This window comes from Blastocystis sp. subtype 4 (genome assembly GCF_000743755.1).
Source record: "Blastocystis sp. subtype 4 strain WR1 chromosome Unknown seqid_0214, whole genome shotgun sequence".
NCBI lineage: Eukaryota > Bigyra > Opalinata > Blastocystidae > Blastocystis > Blastocystis sp. subtype 4.
The window spans coordinates 1-19,722 of NW_014569333.1; the positions used below are offsets into that span (position 1 = coordinate 1).

Consider the following 19,722-nt stretch of genomic DNA (forward strand, 5'->3'; position numbering starts at 1 on the left):
GATCATAGAGAGGAGTATGAGCAATGTTAGCAGCAGCAGCAAATGCGCGAACAGCCTACAACACGATTAGACTCAACAAACCACCAAATAACTTCTCAACACTTACAGGCTTTGAAGCGGACTTGACAACTCTAGAGAGCATCGTAAAATAATGAGATTCCAATTACGTTAGGCGAACTGATCAATTGTTGAAAAAGAGAATATGAAACATAATAATTATACGATTCTCTGATTACTGTACAATTCAACTAATGCATCTCTCTTTTCTCTGGCTATTGTGTAAGTTACGTCATCTCTAGCTGATAATAATTGGTGTTCGCATTATATGATCTATTTCTCACTAAAGTGACTACCATTAGCTGATAATCCAGGAACATTACTATAGAAACTATCTTAATTTTGTAGTTCTTACTTTCTATTTGGAACTGTAAACTCCATTGTTCACTTTGGATACTTGAACAAAACTGAAGAATCCCAAAAGTAGCGAAAAACATCTGTTCTTCCTAGTTGTATTGTCATTATCATACCTAGCAAAGTAGGTATCTGTTGATAACCTATTTAACCATGCTATTCATTCATTTCACTGATTTCTATATCAGATATTCATTACTCTCCTGTTCCATTCAATTCGTTTACTGTATTACGATAATAGTAACAAAAAATGAACAATACCGATGATACCGGTTTTTCCTTGATTCTGGCGACATTCCTCAAGTCGTATTCTGCCCCAGAAATAACCACTTATGACTAAGAAGGCACAAAGGACAGGAGATAAGTGGTATAAGTTAGCCAAACAGCAGGGATATCGTGCTCGTTCGGCTTTTAAGCTTGTCCAGTTGAATCGTCAGTTCAACTTCCTTTCAAAAGCCCATGTACTGGTTGATTTGTGTGCAGCTCCTGGAGGATGGTACGATGAATCTGCTTATAGTTGATTTGAAAGGTCCCAAGTGGCTGCAAAGCAAATGCCTGTAGAAAGCACTATTATTGCTGTTGATTTGATGCCTATGAAGCCAATTCACAACGTCAAGACATTCCAGGAGGATATCACCACTCAGAAGTGTCGAAATGTGATAAAGGCAGAATTGAGAGGAAAGAGCGTATGAATTTGTTGTGAAATGAACTCTAGGCTGATGTTGTGTTGCATGATGGTGCTCCTAATGTTGGAGGAGGTTGGGATAAGGATGCTTTCGATCAGGTTGTTGTGAAACTTATTAGTGATTGATAGAACTCTCTAGTTCTTCATTCTCTTCGTTTGGCTGTTGAATTCTTGGCTAAAGGTGGTGTTTTTGTGACGAAAGTGTTCCGTTCTGCAGACTATCATGCTCTGATTTACATATTCAACCAGTTGTTTGAGAAGGTCCAAGCAACAAAACCAGCTGCTTCTCGTAATGAATCGGCTGAGATCTTTGTTGTGTGTCTTGTAGGAATGAAGAGCAATGATTATGAAGTAGAATTACAAGGCTCCTTCGTATATCGATCCGAAACTCCTCAATCCAGATTATGCCTTCAAGCAAGTGAATAAAGAAACGACAGAGGTGAATTTGTTCAATCAGAAGACTGCTCGCAAGCGCTGGCGAGATGTGAAACTACTAACAGGAGATAATCTTTAGGGATATGACGAGGATCTTGGTTTCTCCTTGCGTCGTGTAATCAGTGTGAAGGATTTCATGATTCGAAGTGACCCGATCCGAGTCCTTACCGAAGCTCATGAGGTGTTGATGATAAGACTGAGTGATAACTAGTTATCCTTTGATGAAGCCAGTCAACGATTCTTGGAGAATCCACTAACTACGGAAGAAGTGAAGACATGTTGTGGCGATCTCCGTGTGTTGAATAAGGGTGACTTCAAAATGTTACTGAAATGGCGTTTGGATATGTTGAAGGCAGAGAAAGAGTATATAAAGGAACTGAAGCATGAGGATGATGAGGGAGAAGCCAAGGAGAAGACAGAGAAGGAGGAAGTGTCCAAAGATGTCTCAGCGGAACTTCAAGAAGTCCGAGAGCGATTGGCTGTAGAGATGAGATGAGACTTTGATATCTAGTTGGAGAAGCGTCGTGAGGAGAGGAAAGCCCGAAAACGAGAGGCAAAGGAGAGAAAGCGTCGTTTGCTGGGATTGGATCGTACTCCGATTGCTAACTTTGGTGAGCAAGTGTTTTCAACAGCAGATTTGAATCTGAAGGAGGTGAGAATGAGAATGAAGTATGATTGATAGAATGAAGATTTGGCTGAAGTGAATCTGAACGAGACAGAGGATCCAACAATGTATTTGGAGTCAGAAGAAGGTAAGGAAGTGGATGTGAGAATGAATGATAGAAGTTCCTGAGGAGATGGATAGTGATATTGATGAGTTGGAGTTACTACAATCTCAATTGGATCAGTTGTATGATCAGTACAAGGAGAGACGAACTGCTAATGAGAAGAAGTATTTACAGGAATTGGAGAAGCGAAAAGGATTGCCTGCTCAGAAGTTACGTGAACAAGTAAGGAATGGAAGAGTGAGTGAAAGATAGAATAAGTTGAATGAATTGGTTGAAAAGGAGACAGAAGTGAGCAAAGAAGCGATTCTACAGAGAATGAAGGAAGAAGAGGAGGAGTTGGAGGATGAGAATGAGAGTGAAGAGGATGAGAGTGATGAGAGTGAAGAGAGTGAGAATGATAGCGAAGATAGCAGTAACGAAAACACAGTTCCTTCAGAGTTACGTCGTCAACGATGGTTCAGTGATCCTATGTTTGCTGATCTCTCTCAGAGTGAGGAATCAGAGTCAGATGATGAGGCAGCTATTGCAGGAATGAAGCAACGTAAGTCCCAGAAACGGGAATTGCCTCTGGAAGAACGATTAAAGGCCTATAGTACAATCTATCCACACTACTAACCATCTAGATGAAGAAGAAGATGAAGCATTATTGGATGAGGATAAATCAGAGAAGAGTTCGTATGGTATGATAGCAGATGGTGAATATGTTCCTCCAATAATTGATATCCCCAAGACAGACAAGGAGAAACGTCATGAGAAGCGTTTGAAACAGATGAAGAAGGAGGAAAGGAAGAAGGCTCGTGATAAGAAGGAAGATTTGCAGATAGTGGCAACTGACTTCCCTCAAGCTGTTAATCATCTTTCTGAAGAAGAACTTGCTCGTCAAGCTCTGATCAAAGCTGGTCTAGGAACCATGACTAATGATGATGAATATGGTGATTTGGAGGTAGTGAAACCAGATAAGGAACCAAAGATTGGCTCAGATGAGCATCTGGAACAGTTGTCTCTAGGCTTTTTACTAAGCAAACACAGTACAGCAAATGATCTGATTGAGTCCAGCTACAATCGATACACTTACAATGACCCTGATAATCTCCCTGACTGGTTTGTGGAGAATGAGAAGAAATACAATCGACCTGTACTTCCTATGACAAAGGAGATAATGGATCGACTGCGTAAGCAGTTCAATAATGATGATCGTACAATCAAAAAGGAACGGGAAGCTATGGCTCGAAAGAAACGTCGTGTGGAACGATTACGAAAGCAACAGAAGGCGAAGATTGATAGTATCAACAATGACGAAGATATGCCTGATAGTGCTAAGCTGCGTGCGATCCAAAAGATCATGAAAGGAAAGGACTTGAAACATCCAGGAAAGGTATATGTGGTTGGGAAGAAGGGCGAGAATCGAAGAAGAGGTCGTAATGTAAAGATGGTTGATAAGAGATTGAAGGTGAGAATGGATATGGAATGTGATGAATAGAAGGATAAACGAGCGGAAAAGAGAATCGCCTTGCGTGCTTCGGGAAAGTTGCGAAGGAGAAAAGGAAGGAAATAGTGTCATTTATGTGGATGTTTGATGGACAACAAATCCATGAACAGAGAGAATAGTATTGAGTGAAACACAGTTATCAGAAAAAACGTGAGTACTTTTGGAAACTGTAATAGTCTTCGTAGACTCTATTTCATTTGTCAAAACAAAAACGTTTCTGTTACTTTACTAGCGAGATGAAAACAGCATATCGTATTCTAGCCTTGGTTGGGGTTATAGCAATATGGTTGGTGTATTCTTCGTTTTTCCTGTATTCTCCCTATCGATTTGATTGTCTTGTATGAGCGATGGATGGTATTGAGGTTTAGATGAGGATTCCTAAACTCTTTACGGATACGATGAATTGGAACATTGATAATATCAAGGGATTGTTCAATAACCTCTCAGCCAATACTTTAATCAATCCCACCGCCAATTTCTCCTATTCTGTGTATCTTGTGTCTTTTGTGATATTTCTTCTATACTTGTACCGCTGGATCGAAAGTACGTTGAAGGAGAATGAAAAGAAGCCTCATCCTCTGTATATCCATGGAAAACAGATTAGCGAGTCCGTTACCTGTAATCCAGAAGAAGAGGAGTTCGAAACAATTGATAAATCTATTCGAACTATTACTGACATTCGCAAGTAGGTGTTCTAGTGGATTTTGAGAACCAGTCGTTTTTCTTCATTTGGAGATAGGGAGGCTGTATATTACGGTGGCGATTGGAAGAGTTACAATTATGTATGTTCTAATGCTCGGATTTGATGTAGATTCTTCAGCTCTCAGAGATTATGGGCAATATTGTTAAAAGATACTCTAAAACAGATGCACCATTGTGTGTGATGGGTGATTTTAGTAGTATAAAGTGCAGTGGTATGTTGCCATAATTGTTCTTCATTGTAGCGATATTAGGTGTTACAAGTGCAGGCCGTTCCGTTGTATTTGTTCCTTCTGACTGTGACAGTGCTGAGATGGCAAGTGTGATTGAGGAACAACATTGTGAAGTCTTATTGGTGAAACGTTCTCGGTTATGTCAGTTGGAGGATATTCTGGATACGAGTTATTGTCGTTATCTTCGTGTAATTCTCTATACAGAGTGTGACTATTTGGAGAAAATCGAGATGGGTGATATCTTGCGAGTGGAAGAAACTTTGATTCAAGAGTACAATATGACGATTATATCTCTTGGACACGTTATGGAGACAGAATATAAGGATCATGGTATGAGATTGATGATCTGGTGAAGTGTAGTTGTAACAGCAAAATTGGACGTTCCAGAGGGATTGGAAGATCGTCCTGCCGTTATTGTGTACAATAGCAACAAGGAGGCAATTACCCTAACACATCGAAATATCGTGGCTGCTGCTTCTGCTCTGGCTCGTGAATACAAATTCACGTAGAATAGGAATGAGTATTTGATGGTAGAGAGAATGATATCATTCTTGCTGAGCCTGTTTCTGTAGCATCGACAGTTAGTCTCTTCATGGCCTCATTGATGTGTGGGGCACGATTCTCCATTACTGATAAGATCATGAGTATGATTGGATTGGGATTGTTAATCAAAGCTATTTGTGGTGAAGTTCAGCCTACTGTAATATCTGCGAGTAATACAACGTACTTCAGCATCTACAAGGAATTGGTGCGCGTTTACAAGAAACATGTATTCAATCGTGTTCTCCTTGCACCTCTGCGACACTTATTTAGGAACACTCAGTACTTCCGTATGGTACGCCAGAAACGTGTTGCGCAGTTGCTTGGGGATAATGTTCGTTTGTGTCTTTCGTTCTATTCGTATCGTCCTTTGAGCAGTGCTGGTCACTCGCTGCTCTCTAAAATGACTGGAGTTCCTGTGAGTATTATTTTTGGCAACACGGAGACATGCGGTATCTGTACGCACAATGTGGAAGGGAAGTATACAATCGGTGTTACCTACATGGCGGTTCCGTTTATGTGCAATTCGTTGAGAAAATCAGAGAGAAATACGTTATTGATTTCTGGAAGCAACATTGCTGAGAATAGCCGAATGGTTGAATTGGATGGAATTCGTTGGTTCGATAGTGGTCTTTCCATTCCCTTCATGAAGAACCACTACATTCTCCATAAGATGCCAACCACTTACGACAGTACAATGCCAATTTAGAGTGTATTTGTTAGTAAACAAGAGATATGGTACATTGGATTACTTCAGCTTCTTCTTGGGACGGAGCTGACTGCTGTGTCCACACTTCTTCTTACGGCAGTTATGAGCACGAGGAGGAAGACGAGCGTAACACTTTCGGCAAATCATCTTCTCACAGTTATATTTCTTAGCCAGAGCAGCAAGAGTAGGCTCAATGACTCCTCCAGCCATCTTGAACAGCATTTCAACTGTAGTTTCAGAGCTAATGCCATAAACACCAATAGCATCTGAATCATCCAGCTCCTTTCCAGCAAATACGAGACGCTGATGATCCACATCAACGTTCTCTCTTTCCTGCAGCATCTTCTTCACAGACTCTACAGTCTCTGTCGGTTGGACCTCCAGAGAAAGAGTTCTTCCAGATACAGTCTTTACAAGAAGTTGCATCGTTGAAAGAAAATGTGACAATAATGATGAGAGGACAAGAAGCGGTCCTTATTCCATTGATTGGTTAATTGGCATTAACTGTCTTCTAATTGAATCTCCAATGAATCTCCCGATAGGGAATCTTTTGAAACACTGTTTTACAAAATGTATTCAAGAAACATGAATTATTCCATAATATCTTCGAAGCTATCATCAACATGCCCAATTGACATGCCTTCTGTCGCCCATTTTTCCTCCTCCTCCGGTTTTTCTATTTTGAAGTTATCGTACATAATATTCAACACCGTATCAACATTTACGGTTGTTTGTCCCGCCTCTTTTGCTTCCTACAGATCACCTCTTCCTCCAATCGTTACCAATAGATGGTCTTCGACCATTCTCATCGTATGGTACATGCTTGTTCCCTCCTTGCCCAAAGACTCGATTAACCGATCACGTTCCCTTAGGTCGTGCTCCAGTACCTTTATACGCTCCTGAAGACCTTTGAGTTCGCGCAATGCATCCAAACTAGATTGAGTGGTTCCTGTTCTTCGAGGAACCGTCGATAGAGGAAGAATCTTTCGAGATTGTGACGAATGAGTGTCAATTGAATTCCTCGAGTTCACTACCTTCTCATTGCTCATCACTTCGAGATCATGGGATGTGACATTCCATTCTACACAATAACAAAGTGATAACATAGAATACCTCGACCTCCTTTGGAACGATCCCGACTCGCAATAGGATCATACTTGTGACCATCATAGACACGATCAAAAAGATCTCTCATAAATTGAATGAGTTCTAGATTATCCTGTGGACGACCTTTGCTGAGTTTGTCAATATCAAGATTCTATTCTTCAAAACCAATTACAAAGGATACAAATGGAATGGACTTCTTTGAAAAGGCACTTTGAAGAAGACGATAATTCCTTTGACACTCAAACTGGTCACAAGCAGCAAAATTGATTCGTGACATTGAAATGGAATCTATTTAATCAATAACACTCAATTTAAATACCTGGATACAACATATGCATGATTTGACAATAAATTGCTCCTTAAAGTGAAGGTACAAATACATAGATACCGTTATAGATACGATCCAATGACTGGATGTTAACACACAGAATCTCGTTAATCCACTTCAAAAGCTCACTTCGAGAGATTTTGGCAGTAGTATTCATCTTCTGTGACCGTCAAATCCCTATTGGACTTGTATTTAGCGTAATAACAGCGGATACTGTATATTGGAATTGCTATTTTCCTTTCGTTTTCTTCATCTATTCTTGTTTGCTTATTCTATCGATATTATGAGTGACCAACAGTTGGAAGAGCTTACTAAGAGGATAGAGGCCCTTGAGAAGCGTTTGAAGAAGGTGGAAATGAAATATGTTTGTTCTTGGTGAAACTGTTATGTTTAGAAAGATGATCCTGCAAATGATACTTCTACACAAGCACTTGTTAGAAAAGCGTGTATTGATAGTGGCATGAAGCAGTGTGTATTCGGTAGTCATTTGATACGTAGTTTCTTCTTCCGACGTACTCCAATGGATTATTATAGTTGGACTCTGGATGAACGACGGTATGGATTTAACTAGTTGATGAGCCACTAGGAAGTATCTAAAATGCCCAATTCAATGCCTGTGCAAATCTGTTATTTTGGAGAATAAGGCTTGGAATGGAGAAGAAGGGAATCCGATGAATAGCCAGTAGGAATCATTGGTTCATTGTTACTATTCAGATACTATCTAGTCATTGTACAGTATGTTTCCAAACTGGATACGGAGAAATTGAGAGGTTTGGTACGTGATTTGATGCCTCCCGAGAAACAACTCTCCAAGAAGAAGTTCAATTTCCAGCTTGCTGATGAGAAGGTGTCTTTTGAATTGTCTGGTTTCTCACATAATGCTGTGACACCAATTGGCATGCGTTGTCCTGTTCCTGTATGATTGTTGTAGTATGGTGATCATAGATTATTATCAGCAAAGTGATTGCAGAGTTGCCCGAAGGAGGAGTATATCTTGGAGGAGGTGAAGTTGATTTGAAACTGTGGGTCAATGTTTCAGAGTTTATTGAAACTTATAAACCTTTTGTTCTCGATTGTACGAGTCCAAGAGATCTGGAGTGTCATGTTTGTACAAACAGTTGATAGTGCAAAATCGAGCTTGGTGACTCTTTCATCATTATCACTTAGCATTAAAAACCCAATATACTGGAGAGTAGTAAGACTATCCCAGAATCGAGCTTCAATCTCTTGTTTGTCTCCAGAATTGAAAATGGAATAAAATTCATTCTTTAAATCATCTACTTGAATCATTTTCCCCATATTCTTGAATATATCATACAGAATTGTAATATCTTCACTCTTAGCTGTGATTGTTCTAATGATAACATCGGTTTCATTCATACTCTTCTTTACAGCAATCGCATGGATAGTAGGACTGTGGAAACTGAATAGCTTGAAGGATACTTCGCCGATTGGTAAGATGCAAAGTATGTCGTGGAATAGATTTAGAATCGATCAAAAAAGATTCAAACTTCGAGTCAGCTATTAGCTGGTTGATTTGATTCACCATTTTCTCCACCATCAATAGGAATTTCTCTTTTGTTTTGGCTCGAACGCTGCTATTCTCATCCTGTTGTTGCAACAGCTGTTTCTTCATCGCTGTTCGGTCCATTCCCTTCTTGATAACCTCTTCGGTTAATACTTGTTTCCCGCGATTCTTTTCTGCTTCCTCCAATTCATGTGAAATCTGGTGAATTAATCGTTTGAAGTCATCCACACTATCTCCAAATACTTGCTGATATGTCTATCAATCATCCATTCCTTGAGTTCCCACCATCACCAATTCGTCCAAATCAGTAACATCCTTTCGGAATCTTTCACTGTCTTGAATCTGAAATAGATTCTTCCGTAATCGCTTGTGCACATCAGATGTAGTCATAGTTCCACTCCACAGTAACAAATACAATTCACGTGTAGACAGAGATCCTACATAAGCACGAATGAGAGAAGAATAGAAATTGACTGTGACTCGCTGTAATTCCCACAATTGGATGAACTGCCTCAAATGCAACTCAAATTCATCTTTGGAGGTGAATTGTTCAATAAATGGACCAATCAAACACATAACATCCTGTTGAAGGATGATCGATTTGTAATCAGCAAGGTGGGATTGTTTTGAAGAAAGTCTATTTATGATTTCAAAACAATAGAATAAACGGCTTGGAGCGAATTCGATGCAGATTAGTTCGCAAATCATATCGATTCTCGACAGGTTGCAAACGGATCTTCTTTCGTGTCTGTTTTGTCTATATGAAAGTTAACACGAATAATTACTCGTTTACCCTTCCCTGCTGTAGGGACCATCTCAAGAACGGTCTGATTCTGTGGTTGTTCTATGCCATCAGACTGAGACTCTGGAACAATCGATTGAGGTTCCGAAGGAGTTGATTGAGACTCAACAGGACTCGGATTAGTCTTATTGTTCTTATCATGTTTCCACTGGAGAATCAATGTACACAAAATACTGGAAGATTGTGAAGAGAAGAAGACCCACGTATAATACTTCAGGCTACGGACCCACGACCATATCTATATCATAGAAACATTCAATAGATACAGAGTATTCATAGTTAATAAGAGTGGAATTGATTCGTGTGAGGAAGGAAATGGGAATATCAAAAGGAAGCAGATGATCAACGATGATACTTTCAAACAGATTATTTAGCAACTATAGAAACAATCAACTATAAATTGTACTTGAATTGTACTTGGAAACAAGACAGGTTGAATCACACAATTAGCCGTGATACTTCGTTGAAGGAGAATCCCAAACTCTTCAGGAAAACAATACCATTCAATGATCAGAATTATATGAATCTGATTATTCATCTATGAGTGAATCCCCTCTCTTGTTTCGACCCGACACTGAAGGCAATATTCCACAATGTCCTTGATATTGCCTTGTTTCCGAAATTCGGATTGTGATAAATAGACAACTACTGAAGATCCATCGATGGTCTCTTGTAAAATACGCAATCCTGATAGCTCGTCAACTTCAAGAAACTGATATCCAATCTCGTCCTTGATGAAAGGCTCCAGTTGAAAGAGATCCCTTTTCGTATGTTTGTACGAAGATGCATCAAGCAGTGCCAAACAAATTGGTAGCACATGACTATTGCAGTAGTTCCTATGAAATGAGATACTACGCATTCAGCCTCTACATCGACACAGAACGAAGATATTGTTTAATAAGCGATGTAGAGTGATTTGTAGTATGCGAGACAGCATCGTTAACCGTAGAATCAATCAATTCCAGACAGTATTGAAACAGGTTACAGCGAAGACGATACTCTGATGTTGATTTTTCATCTTCCGATGCATCTAAAAGATACCCTTTACTCGAATGACCGCAATGAATCTCATTTGTCACTTGAAATCGATCTGGATAGGAATAACCAGTATCTTTCGACTGATCACCTGTGACCCAAAAGCAGGATGAACTCACAGTACTGGCTTCCTTCGTACTCATTGAAATATTGACAATGCCCAGAATTCGGCGGTTGCCCAGAATTGCTCATTTCCTTTGATTCCATTTAATATCTATTACCCATTACTGATATATGCCATCGATTCGGTTGCTTGATAGTTTTCGTGCACATGAAGGAGTTGTATGGTACGTCTCATGGAGTGCCGATGGAAATGAGCTGCTGACATGCAGTTCAGATAGATCTGTAAAGCTTTGGTCAAAAATGGGAGATTCTTGGGCTGTGAAGGAAACCATGGATGGACTGCATAAAAAGTCAATTCGAGCTTGTGAAATGTCTCCAAATGGAAAGTTTGGATTCTGAAAAAGACTAAAGTGTAGATTCATCGCAGCAGCTAGTTTTGACAGTAATATCAGTATTTATCGTTGTGAAGATGGAGAATGGAGTCTGTTTACAATGCTTGAGGGACATGTGAACGAAGTGAAGAGTATATGCTGGAGCAGTGATAGTCAGCTATTGGCAAGTTCATCAAGGTAGTGGTTTATGAGGCGATCAAACATAGAGATCGCAATGTAATTGTATGGGGATACAACGAAGAGGACGATGAAATGGATTGTGTAAGTGTACTCTCTGGACATACTCAGGACGTAAAATTCGTTCGATTCAATCCTACAAACAATAATCTCTACAGCTGTAGCTATGATGATACAGTGAAAGTATGGTTGTATGCTGGAGAAGATTTTTCAAATATTAATACGCTCCGTGCTCATGAAGGAACTGTCTGGGGAATTGCCTTCAAACCTACACAACAAACCTTAACTACAAAGAATATGGATGTGGAAGAGAACGAAGAGAAACACGTTGGCGGAATAGGATTAGATGACGAAGATGTCTTGGACGACATCGAAGTTCCTACGGATACGCTATTGTCAACAGAATTTGTGACTTGCGGAATGGATGGCCGTGTCATTTATTGGGAAGAAAAGGAGGGTTTGAGTGGATAGTATACATTACTTCTAGATAACATCGGAAACAGCGAAGAAACACACAAAATCATTCTCTCTGATTGCAACAATGATGAACCCTTTTATTCAATTGACTGGAATGAGAAGGGAATCATTGTGGCTGGAGGAAACAATACAATGCATCTCCTAACGGAGCTCGATAAAGGTAACTTTATGGATGAACTAGAGTTGAAACTCCATGATTCTGATATCAATTGCATTCGTTGGAATCCTGTGTTCCATACCCAATTTGCTTCCTGTGGAGATGATGGTCTAGTGAAGGTGTGGGAACTAGTTGAATAACGACTATCGATTTGTTTGAAATACACTCTTGCTTTTGGAAGCTTCTAATCATGACACTCCTTTTTAAAGTTACTACTCGATTATAAAGCTAGTGCGTTGAAATGGGTCTATGAGCCGAATTAGGGTACCGAAAACCGTAATATAGAAAAAACAACAAATACAACTTCTGGGAACGTACTGATTTGATAGTTCGAGTGTAAATGAAACAAATCTCGATTCTCTTTATTCTGTTGATTCTTGGCTGTGTGGTATCTGTTGATGAAAACAAGTTCAAGAAATGTAATCAGGCCGGATTTTGTGCAAGACATCGGTCAAAGCCAACCAAGTTGCAAGTACAGTAAGGTGTGAAGTGTGATTTCTAGTACACTATTGATCCTTCGTCTGTAAAAGTGGAGGAGAACCATCTTTCAGCGTTATTGCTTCCTTCCGTACACCAAACAACGGATCTAGAAATGATCATTCGTATTCTTCCCAATGATCTCATTCGTGTTCACATTGCTGAGGTAAATCCCCTTAATGGACGCCAGAGATTCGAGGCAACTGATGTTTTGATTCCAGGTTGGTATATTTGTTGTTTGTGAGTTATAGAGTTCATCAAAGAGCAACCACTTGTTGTTGTATCGCAAGATGAATCAAAAGTGGTTGTTGAATCCTCCAATAAGAAGTCCCGTCTGGAGATTACCTTTGCTCCTCTCCATATTGCTTATTATGTGAATGGTGTATTGAAGATCACCATCAATGATAAGAATCTCTTTTACTTCGAAGTGACTCGTACTAAAGCAGATTCAACCATCTCCAACGAAACTGCTGAGAAGAAGGATGAAGTGAAGGAGAAGAAGATTGTAGATTATACAGAGGCTGGCCATGCTATTTATGAGGATGGTTCGATTGAGGGTGAGACTGTGGAGATGGAGAGTGAAGTGACACCTGAAGGAGAAGTGGCTCAATCACCCGATTCACAATCCACTGAGACTCCTGTGGAAGAGTCGGTAGATAACGACAAGGAAGATGAAACAGGATATTGGGAGGAATATTTTGGAGGTAAGACAGACAGCAAGCCATATGGTCCTCAGTCAGTAGGAGCTGATATCACGTTCCATAATGTCCTTGGTCTCTATGGTATTCCTCAACATAGCTCTTCATTCAAACTTCAAACGACTGTTGGAGGACCTTATACAGATCCTTATCGTCTCTTTAATCTTGATGTCTTTGAATTTGCTACAAACAAGCCATCTGCTTTGTAATCATCATGACATGCATTCATTCTAGATATGGAAGTGTCCCTCTCATGATTGGTACTGCTCCTCAGGAGTCTGTAGGTCTTTTGTGGTTGAACCCAACTGATACATTCATTGACATCTATCAACCTGAGCAGTCAGTGCAAGCAACACAGTGGATGTTTGAGGCTGGAGTGATTGACCTTTTCTTCCTTCCGGGACCTTCTCAAGCATCTCTTCTGGACCAGTACACACAACTCACATCTCGTCCTTCAATGCCTCCATTCTTCTCACTCGGGTATCATCAATCTCGATGGAATTATTTGGATGAGAAGGATGTGGAAGATATTGCCAATCAATTTGAAGAACGAAACTTTCCATTTGATGTGATATGGCTGGATATCGAGCACACCATCAGTAAGAAATACTTCACTTGGGATCCCAACAATTTCAAGAACAGTAAGGAGATGGTGGAGAAGCTAACAGCTCATGGTCATAAATTGGTAACAATCGTGGATCCGCATGTGAAGAAAGAAACGGGATACAGAATCTATGATGAGTTACTAAAACTGGGTTATTTTGTAAAAAACAAAGACGGGAATGTATTTGAAGGGTGGTGTTGGCCAGGAACGAGTAGTTATCCTGACTTCACCAATCCAGAAGTACGTTCCTGGTGGGCCGATCAATTTGCATATGATAAGTATGAAGGAACGACACCTGATGTGTATACCTGGAATGATATGAATGAGGTAAGTGAATAGAGAGAGGATTTATTGTAGCCTTCTGTATTTGATGGTCCAGAGGTAACAATGCTTCGAGATTGTGTAAATGGGAAGGGGCAAGAACACCGTGAATGGCATAATATGTAATTGAGAGGAGAGAGAGTGATGATTAGCTATGGTTTCTATTATCACAGTACTTGTGTGGAAGGTCAACGACGTCGTGAACCAACACGTCGTCCTTTCGTTCTTACTCGTTCGTTCTTTGTAGGATCTCAGAGAAATGGACCCATGTGGACTGGTGACATCTTTTCCAACTGGGATCATCTGGCCGCCACTTTACCAATGTTACTCTCTCTGGGTGAAGCAGGTATTTCATTCACAGGATCTGATGTTCCTGGATTCTTCAAAGACCCAACAGAAGAACTTGCAGTTCGATGGTATCAGTTTGGTGCTTGGATGCCTCTACTTCGGGCTCATGCTCATATTGATACCAAACGTCGTGAACCCTGGACATTTTCTACTGATGGCTATAATCGCATGCGTACAGCTGTTGTGGAGAGGTATATGAATCTGCCCTATATTTACACTGCATTCTGGCAGACTCATAAGACGGGTGAACCTCTGGTTCGTTCTCTGATGTTTATGTTCCCAGAGGATGTCAACACTTATTCAATTGATACTGCATTTATGTTCGGTGATGCTATGCTTATTATACCTGTAGTCACTGAAGGAGCAACCTCTGTTAGGTAGGATTGAATCATGAATTGAACGTAGTGCTTACATACCTCAAGGTGAATGGTATGATGTTCATACTGCTTCGATCATTCAGGGAGGCTCTGAACAAACTTTATCTGCTCCAATGGATTACATTCCTGTTCTTCAACGTGCAGGTACGATTGTTCCTTTACAGATGCGTCTACGTCGATCAGCAAGCCAGATGAAGCATGATCCATTCACGCTGCGTGTGATTGGAGATGCAAATGATTCGGCTATTGGTCATGTGTATCATGATGAGCGAGATGGATATGGGTATGAAGAGAATCAGTATGCGTACATGGAATATGTGTTAAAGAATGGCGTATTGACAAGCAAGCGCACTGAAGAAGGAGTGTATGATTGTCCGAATCAGATTGAAAGAATCATTATGAAACTTCAAACTATCCCTAAATCCGTTTCAATTGAGGTTGGAGGTGTAACAAGAGCTGCTGAGTTCATTGTTGATAAGGATCATATGGAGATCACTATTCGCAAACCAAATGTGCGGGTAACTGAAGAGTGGACAATTAGAATGCATTAGGGAGATATTCTTGCGTTGTTTGTTGACCTTCAACTGAAGTGTATCCGAAAGGGATAGGTTTTTAATATAGCATCTGATAATAATATGGATACTTGTGAAAAGACAAAAAGTGTAATCTTGGGAATCGATTACTCCGAAGCAACAGATCACGAGCTTCGTGAGACAATTTCATCTCTATTCTATATATCTTATCGATATGGTTACTTTCCTATTGAAGACACCTTCTTTCGTTTTGATGTGGGATGGGGATGTACTCTACGAAGTACTCAAATGCTTCTAGCTGAAGTAAGCAAACTATGGAAGTGATAATATCAGGGAATCCGATCATTTCTATTTGGGAGGATACCCTGGATACCTCCAAAAGAAGAACATGACATAGCTGATCGTGAAATTTACGATAACGTAAGCATCTTGATCAAATTTCATCCAGATTCCCAAACTCTTCTTGGATTGTTACAGTGATGACTGCCCTTTCTCTATTCATAACTTTTGCAGAGTGATCCATTGGGTGTCATAATGATATAGGTTGCATATCCATTCAAAAAAGGACCAGGCGATTGGTTTGGTCCCTCCGAATGCTGTCACATGATGGCCCAGTTGGCTACAGAGACACCCATTGTTCATGAATCTAGAGAACTAAAAGTTCTGTGCTTTGAAAATGGAATCATCCAACTTGATGACATACTAAACTCCCTAGAAACTGAAGCCAATCTATATTCCGATGAAAATGAATGGATCGAAAATTCAATTCTCATGTTGTTGCCTCTCAGACTTGGAATTGAGGAAATCTCTGAAGATACCTGGAAAAGTAGAAGAATATTATGCCTAACATATAGATTTGGTGATTGCACTCAATTTCCAGCAATCTGTGGGTGTTATCACTGGATATCCAAATCACAGTCTATACGGAATTGGAGTTAAAGATCAAAAAGCGCTCCTCTGTTTTGATCCACATCGTATCCAGTACATGGATTACATATCAACGAACCGAAAAGAACAACTCAATTTAGCAGTCCAAGTAATTGATAATTAATATTTCTAAATAAGAAATACACAGATTCATTTCATACACAGACTGTGTACGAGGTTGAATATCATTCTCTTGATACATCTTGTGCCTTAGGTTACTTTATTCGTAACCGACAGGATTTCCAGGACTTTTGGTCTGAGCTTATTGTTGTTCGTACAGGAAAACAGAATAATGCATAGAAAGTGGAAAAGGGGTTCACTCTTTTTGATGTGTTTGAATCAAATACAACTAGTAATGATTCTATCATTAGTTTTTGAATGGATTTGTTCAAAGAAATAAGAATCATGGTATTTGAGGACATTTCCGCTATGCTTTGGTTCCACTCGTCTTCTCATCCAAAACAGTTTTCACAGATTACTCACCAAATCAATCGAGTTCAACGATGTCTAAGTACCAATTTATCTAGAAAGGGATTATTGTTATAGTCCATATCAAAGTGTGGATATTCGTGATGAACTGGTGTTTCTTGGAGACATGACAACCGAATCTTTGCAAGAATCAATCAGATCGTGTTCAAATGAGATCATTGGAGATGTTTACATTTATTTGGAATGATCTGACAACTAGATCGTGTTTTTGGTAGATATTGCACGATATAAGGAAAATACTCTTCCTTTGAACATATTTGATTCGAGTAAAAAGGTTAGTCTTGATTTCCTTTGCATCACAGCAGATACAGTTTCTTATGCAGATCCTGGAGTTATTCGTGTCTATGATGTTGGATCTTGTTCAATCAATCATCAATAGATTACAAGTAAGTGCAATCCAACTCACACTGGATTAGCCTTCTCTCTCAAGAAGTGGTGTATGCTAGGAGATGTGAAGTATTTGAGGCAGATTTCAGATGTTCATTCGATGACGTCCATCAATGATGAGCATTGTGCTCATTTGGAGATTCAACTAGGTGATAAGAAGATTGAATTTTGTACAAAGACACAGAAGATCAATGTTAGGTTGTGATTTCTTTCTCATTCGCAGACTGGTGTAATCTTTATTCTTTCAAAGCTCTTCGATCTGTATTTGAAGAAATCACTTCCATTAAAGAATATTGATATTGCTGAAATCAGAGAGCAAGGTACTCTTGATAATGCTGATTCTCTTTGTATTCTCTTTGGGGTTCCAACAACTCGTTCTCGAGCTGTATTTGAATGAAGATGGATGTTATGTAGTTTTCAGGGTTATCCACAGGAGATGGATCCAAATACGATGAAGAACAGGAGAAGAAGGATCAGATGCTTCGAGCAACTGTAGCATCCATTCAAGAGAAGAATCCGGATTGTACACTCGAATATGTGGAACAGGAGATAGTGAAAGAGATTGATGTGAGAAAGAGAGAATGGAATGAAGACTAGAAATCAGAGAACATGATTCTAGAACATCTATTGGAGATGGAAGTGAATCAGAGTACTGAAGTGTCACATCTCATTGATACCATCTCGAATGTGTGTGTTGATAAGGGTGTTTGATGAATAGGTGAATAGAGAAGTGACATCTCTGGAGGAGTGGCTGTATCATCACAATACTCGATTGGGTTTGATGACACACAGTCTACAGACAATATCACAGGAGAATACAAATTTGACACAGCAGAAGCGAAATCATGAGGCTCTTCAGACCACCTTGAGTGTAGGTATGTTTGTGAGTGTAGACAGTAGTCGTTGCTGGAAATGATCACACTGGACACAGAGAAGCAAGCAGTTGTAGCTTCACTAGAAGTGTTTCTTAGCAATGTAAGGATGTGTGTTGATGTAGGAGTGTAGTATACGCAAGAGAGTATCAAGTGGGGTAAGACTGCATATGATATGGGTGTGGAGGAGACATTGAAGATGCTTCCATTGAATAATCCGGTTCATGTACTGTTGGACACAGCATATAAACTACGAGATCTGGCTATTGCTCATACACAATCATTGAATGTAGGTATGATGAGGAGTTAATAAGGGAAGGGAGTGCCTGTGACCGAGATGAATGCTGTAAAGAGTCAGATAGCTCAAAATGAAGCGACTGCAAAGCGATTCTTTACTGCTTTAGCAGGCATGATCGAGAAACACGTTGAGAGTGAAGGAGCAAGTGGTCGAATAACAGAGACTTGCCAGCATGTACTTCTGATAGCCCCATTATTGAAGATACTTCAAGATTACGTAGAGACGAACAGAGAGAATGACTTATAGGATCTGACACTCTTCACTCAAGTACGTACCAAGATCATTAATGAGATGTCCCGTGAATTCATATCCTTTCCCGTAACTGTAGTTCTGTTCTTAACATCTACGCTACTCAACTTCAAGAACAACTTCAGAATATCCGTTCTCGAATCGTATTGATGGATTCTCTCTCTGAATAGTAGGTGAAATTGGCTCCAACTGATTCTGGCAAGTTTGATTCACTTCCACTCTGTAATCTGGCGGATGCTTCAGAGGAGATGCGAGCAACCCGAGATATGTGGCAGAAGACAACAGATGAGACCAGTTCTTACAATGTAGCTGTTGCTGTAGAGAAGCTCTTAGAGTTTTTGCTTCCTATCAGTGAGAGTATCGAGTTACTATGTCTGGAATTCTTCGGAACAGGAGACTACAAGAGTATGTGAGAGTGTGAGTATGAAGAGTAGCAACATTGGAGAGTCGAACAACAGACACAGTACAACAGCAGATCATGGTTGGTGTATCCGAGGCGTTGAAGAAGCTTATGGATAATGAGAATCGATCCTCATTCAATCTGATCACAGAGATGCAGTTGCTGGAGAGTTGTCAGAAGGAGACACGTCTCCTTATTCGCAAACGTTTCCTCTTCAATTTACTTGAGTTGGCTCGACAGGAGTGTATGATAGGATGGAAGAAGTACACAGGTGAAGTGTTGGGTTCCATTCAGACATACAATGTGGAGTCACGTTATTGTGGCATTCTAAGACCAGTGCGTGTGTTGCCTGGATTCATTGATCGATTGGTTCAGGCTCGTGCTGCCTGTGAAGTGTGTACCAAACGATTGATAACAGCATTGCATCATGATGGACCTGTGAAGAATAAACTTCGTATCCTGCATGAAGAACTGAATGCTTCTATTCCAACAGATTCCAAGCCAATAGCCAAATCGCAAGATCTGGAAGAAGGTGGACTAGGTGTATTGTTCTTAGTGACAAAGAAACTCCAAGCGAAATTGGAGGAGATCGCAGAACGAGAACCAAAATATCGTGAGTTGATTCGGATGGAGAATTTCAATTTCCTGAGTATGTCTCTGAAGAGTCGTCGTATGCCTCTGTTGGATACATTCGAGAAGGAATGTGAGAGTCAGTATATGAAAGTGAGTATGAGAATGAGAATGTGA

The 19,722-nt window shown here is 40.0% G+C and overlaps 8 protein-coding genes across 8 annotated transcripts; 6 read left to right on the plus strand and 2 right to left on the minus strand.

Annotated features, from left to right (window-relative positions):
- Window positions 1-743: 743 nt before the first annotated feature.
- JH06_5166 (putative methyltransferase) lies at window positions 744-3,814 on the plus strand (the record flags this gene model as incomplete). Its single annotated transcript, XM_014670914.1, has 14 exons — window positions 744-907; window positions 941-1,067; window positions 1,127-1,195; window positions 1,226-1,420; window positions 1,452-1,580; window positions 1,611-1,712; window positions 1,743-2,012; window positions 2,043-2,183; window positions 2,214-2,283; window positions 2,315-2,481; window positions 2,512-2,800; window positions 2,853-3,106; window positions 3,203-3,691; window positions 3,740-3,814. 14 exons carry the CDS (start codon window positions 744-746, stop codon window positions 3,812-3,814), a joined length of 2,541 nt encoding a protein of 846 aa, XP_014526400.1.
- Window positions 3,815-4,116: 302 nt separating this feature from the next.
- Window positions 4,117-5,929, plus strand: JH06_3655 (long-chain-fatty-acid- ligase; the record flags this gene model as incomplete). The annotated part of the gene is made up of 7 exons (XM_014670915.1): window positions 4,117-4,433; window positions 4,488-4,530; window positions 4,560-4,662; window positions 4,693-5,010; window positions 5,041-5,185; window positions 5,215-5,324; window positions 5,355-5,929. 7 exons carry the CDS (start codon window positions 4,117-4,119, stop codon window positions 5,927-5,929), a joined length of 1,611 nt encoding a protein of 536 aa, XP_014526401.1.
- A 39-nt stretch (window positions 5,930-5,968) lies between these two features.
- JH06_3656 (60S ribosomal protein L40) lies at window positions 5,969-6,355 on the minus strand (the record flags this gene model as incomplete). Its single annotated transcript, XM_014670916.1, has 1 exon — window positions 5,969-6,355. The coding sequence occupies one exon, from the start codon at window positions 6,353-6,355 to the stop codon at window positions 5,969-5,971; it is 387 nt and encodes a 128-aa protein (XP_014526402.1).
- A 164-nt stretch (window positions 6,356-6,519) lies between these two features.
- On the minus strand, window positions 6,520-7,313 carry JH06_3657 (microtubule-associated protein; the record flags this gene model as incomplete). The annotated part of the gene is made up of 4 exons (XM_014670917.1): window positions 6,520-6,681; window positions 6,712-7,010; window positions 7,043-7,187; window positions 7,218-7,313. 4 exons carry the CDS (start codon window positions 7,311-7,313, stop codon window positions 6,520-6,522), a joined length of 702 nt encoding a protein of 233 aa, XP_014526403.1.
- A 334-nt stretch (window positions 7,314-7,647) lies between these two features.
- Window positions 7,648-8,486, plus strand: JH06_3658 (Rho guanine nucleotide exchange factor; the record flags this gene model as incomplete). Its single annotated transcript, XM_014670918.1, has 6 exons — window positions 7,648-7,728; window positions 7,759-7,832; window positions 7,863-7,919; window positions 7,951-8,046; window positions 8,079-8,280; window positions 8,310-8,486. The coding sequence occupies 6 exons, from the start codon at window positions 7,648-7,650 to the stop codon at window positions 8,484-8,486; spliced, it is 687 nt and encodes a 228-aa protein (XP_014526404.1).
- Window positions 8,487-11,092: 2,606 nt separating this feature from the next.
- Window positions 11,093-12,135, plus strand: JH06_3659 (putative cytosolic iron-sulfur protein assembly p; the record flags this gene model as incomplete). Its single annotated transcript, XM_014670919.1, has 4 exons — window positions 11,093-11,178; window positions 11,209-11,361; window positions 11,391-11,818; window positions 11,849-12,135. 4 exons carry the CDS (start codon window positions 11,093-11,095, stop codon window positions 12,133-12,135), a joined length of 954 nt encoding a protein of 317 aa, XP_014526405.1.
- A 200-nt stretch (window positions 12,136-12,335) lies between these two features.
- On the plus strand, window positions 12,336-15,371 carry JH06_3660 (alpha-glucosidase; the record flags this gene model as incomplete). The annotated part of the gene is given in 8 exon segments (XM_014670920.1): window positions 12,336-12,467; window positions 12,498-12,693; window positions 12,724-13,375; window positions 13,405-14,101; window positions 14,132-14,217; window positions 14,248-14,441; window positions 14,457-14,820; window positions 14,849-15,371. 8 exon segments carry the CDS (start codon window positions 12,336-12,338, stop codon window positions 15,369-15,371), a joined length of 2,844 nt encoding a protein of 947 aa, XP_014526406.1.
- A 1,504-nt stretch (window positions 15,372-16,875) lies between these two features.
- Window positions 16,876-19,722, plus strand: JH06_3661 (hypothetical protein; the record flags this gene model as incomplete). Its single annotated transcript, XM_014670921.1, has 14 exons — window positions 16,876-16,935; window positions 16,969-17,118; window positions 17,149-17,349; window positions 17,380-17,541; window positions 17,571-17,723; window positions 17,754-17,843; window positions 17,875-18,027; window positions 18,057-18,131; window positions 18,162-18,317; window positions 18,348-18,542; window positions 18,573-18,619; window positions 18,655-18,718; window positions 18,749-18,980; window positions 19,010-19,722. 14 exons carry the CDS (start codon window positions 16,876-16,878, stop codon window positions 19,720-19,722), a joined length of 2,451 nt encoding a protein of 816 aa, XP_014526407.1.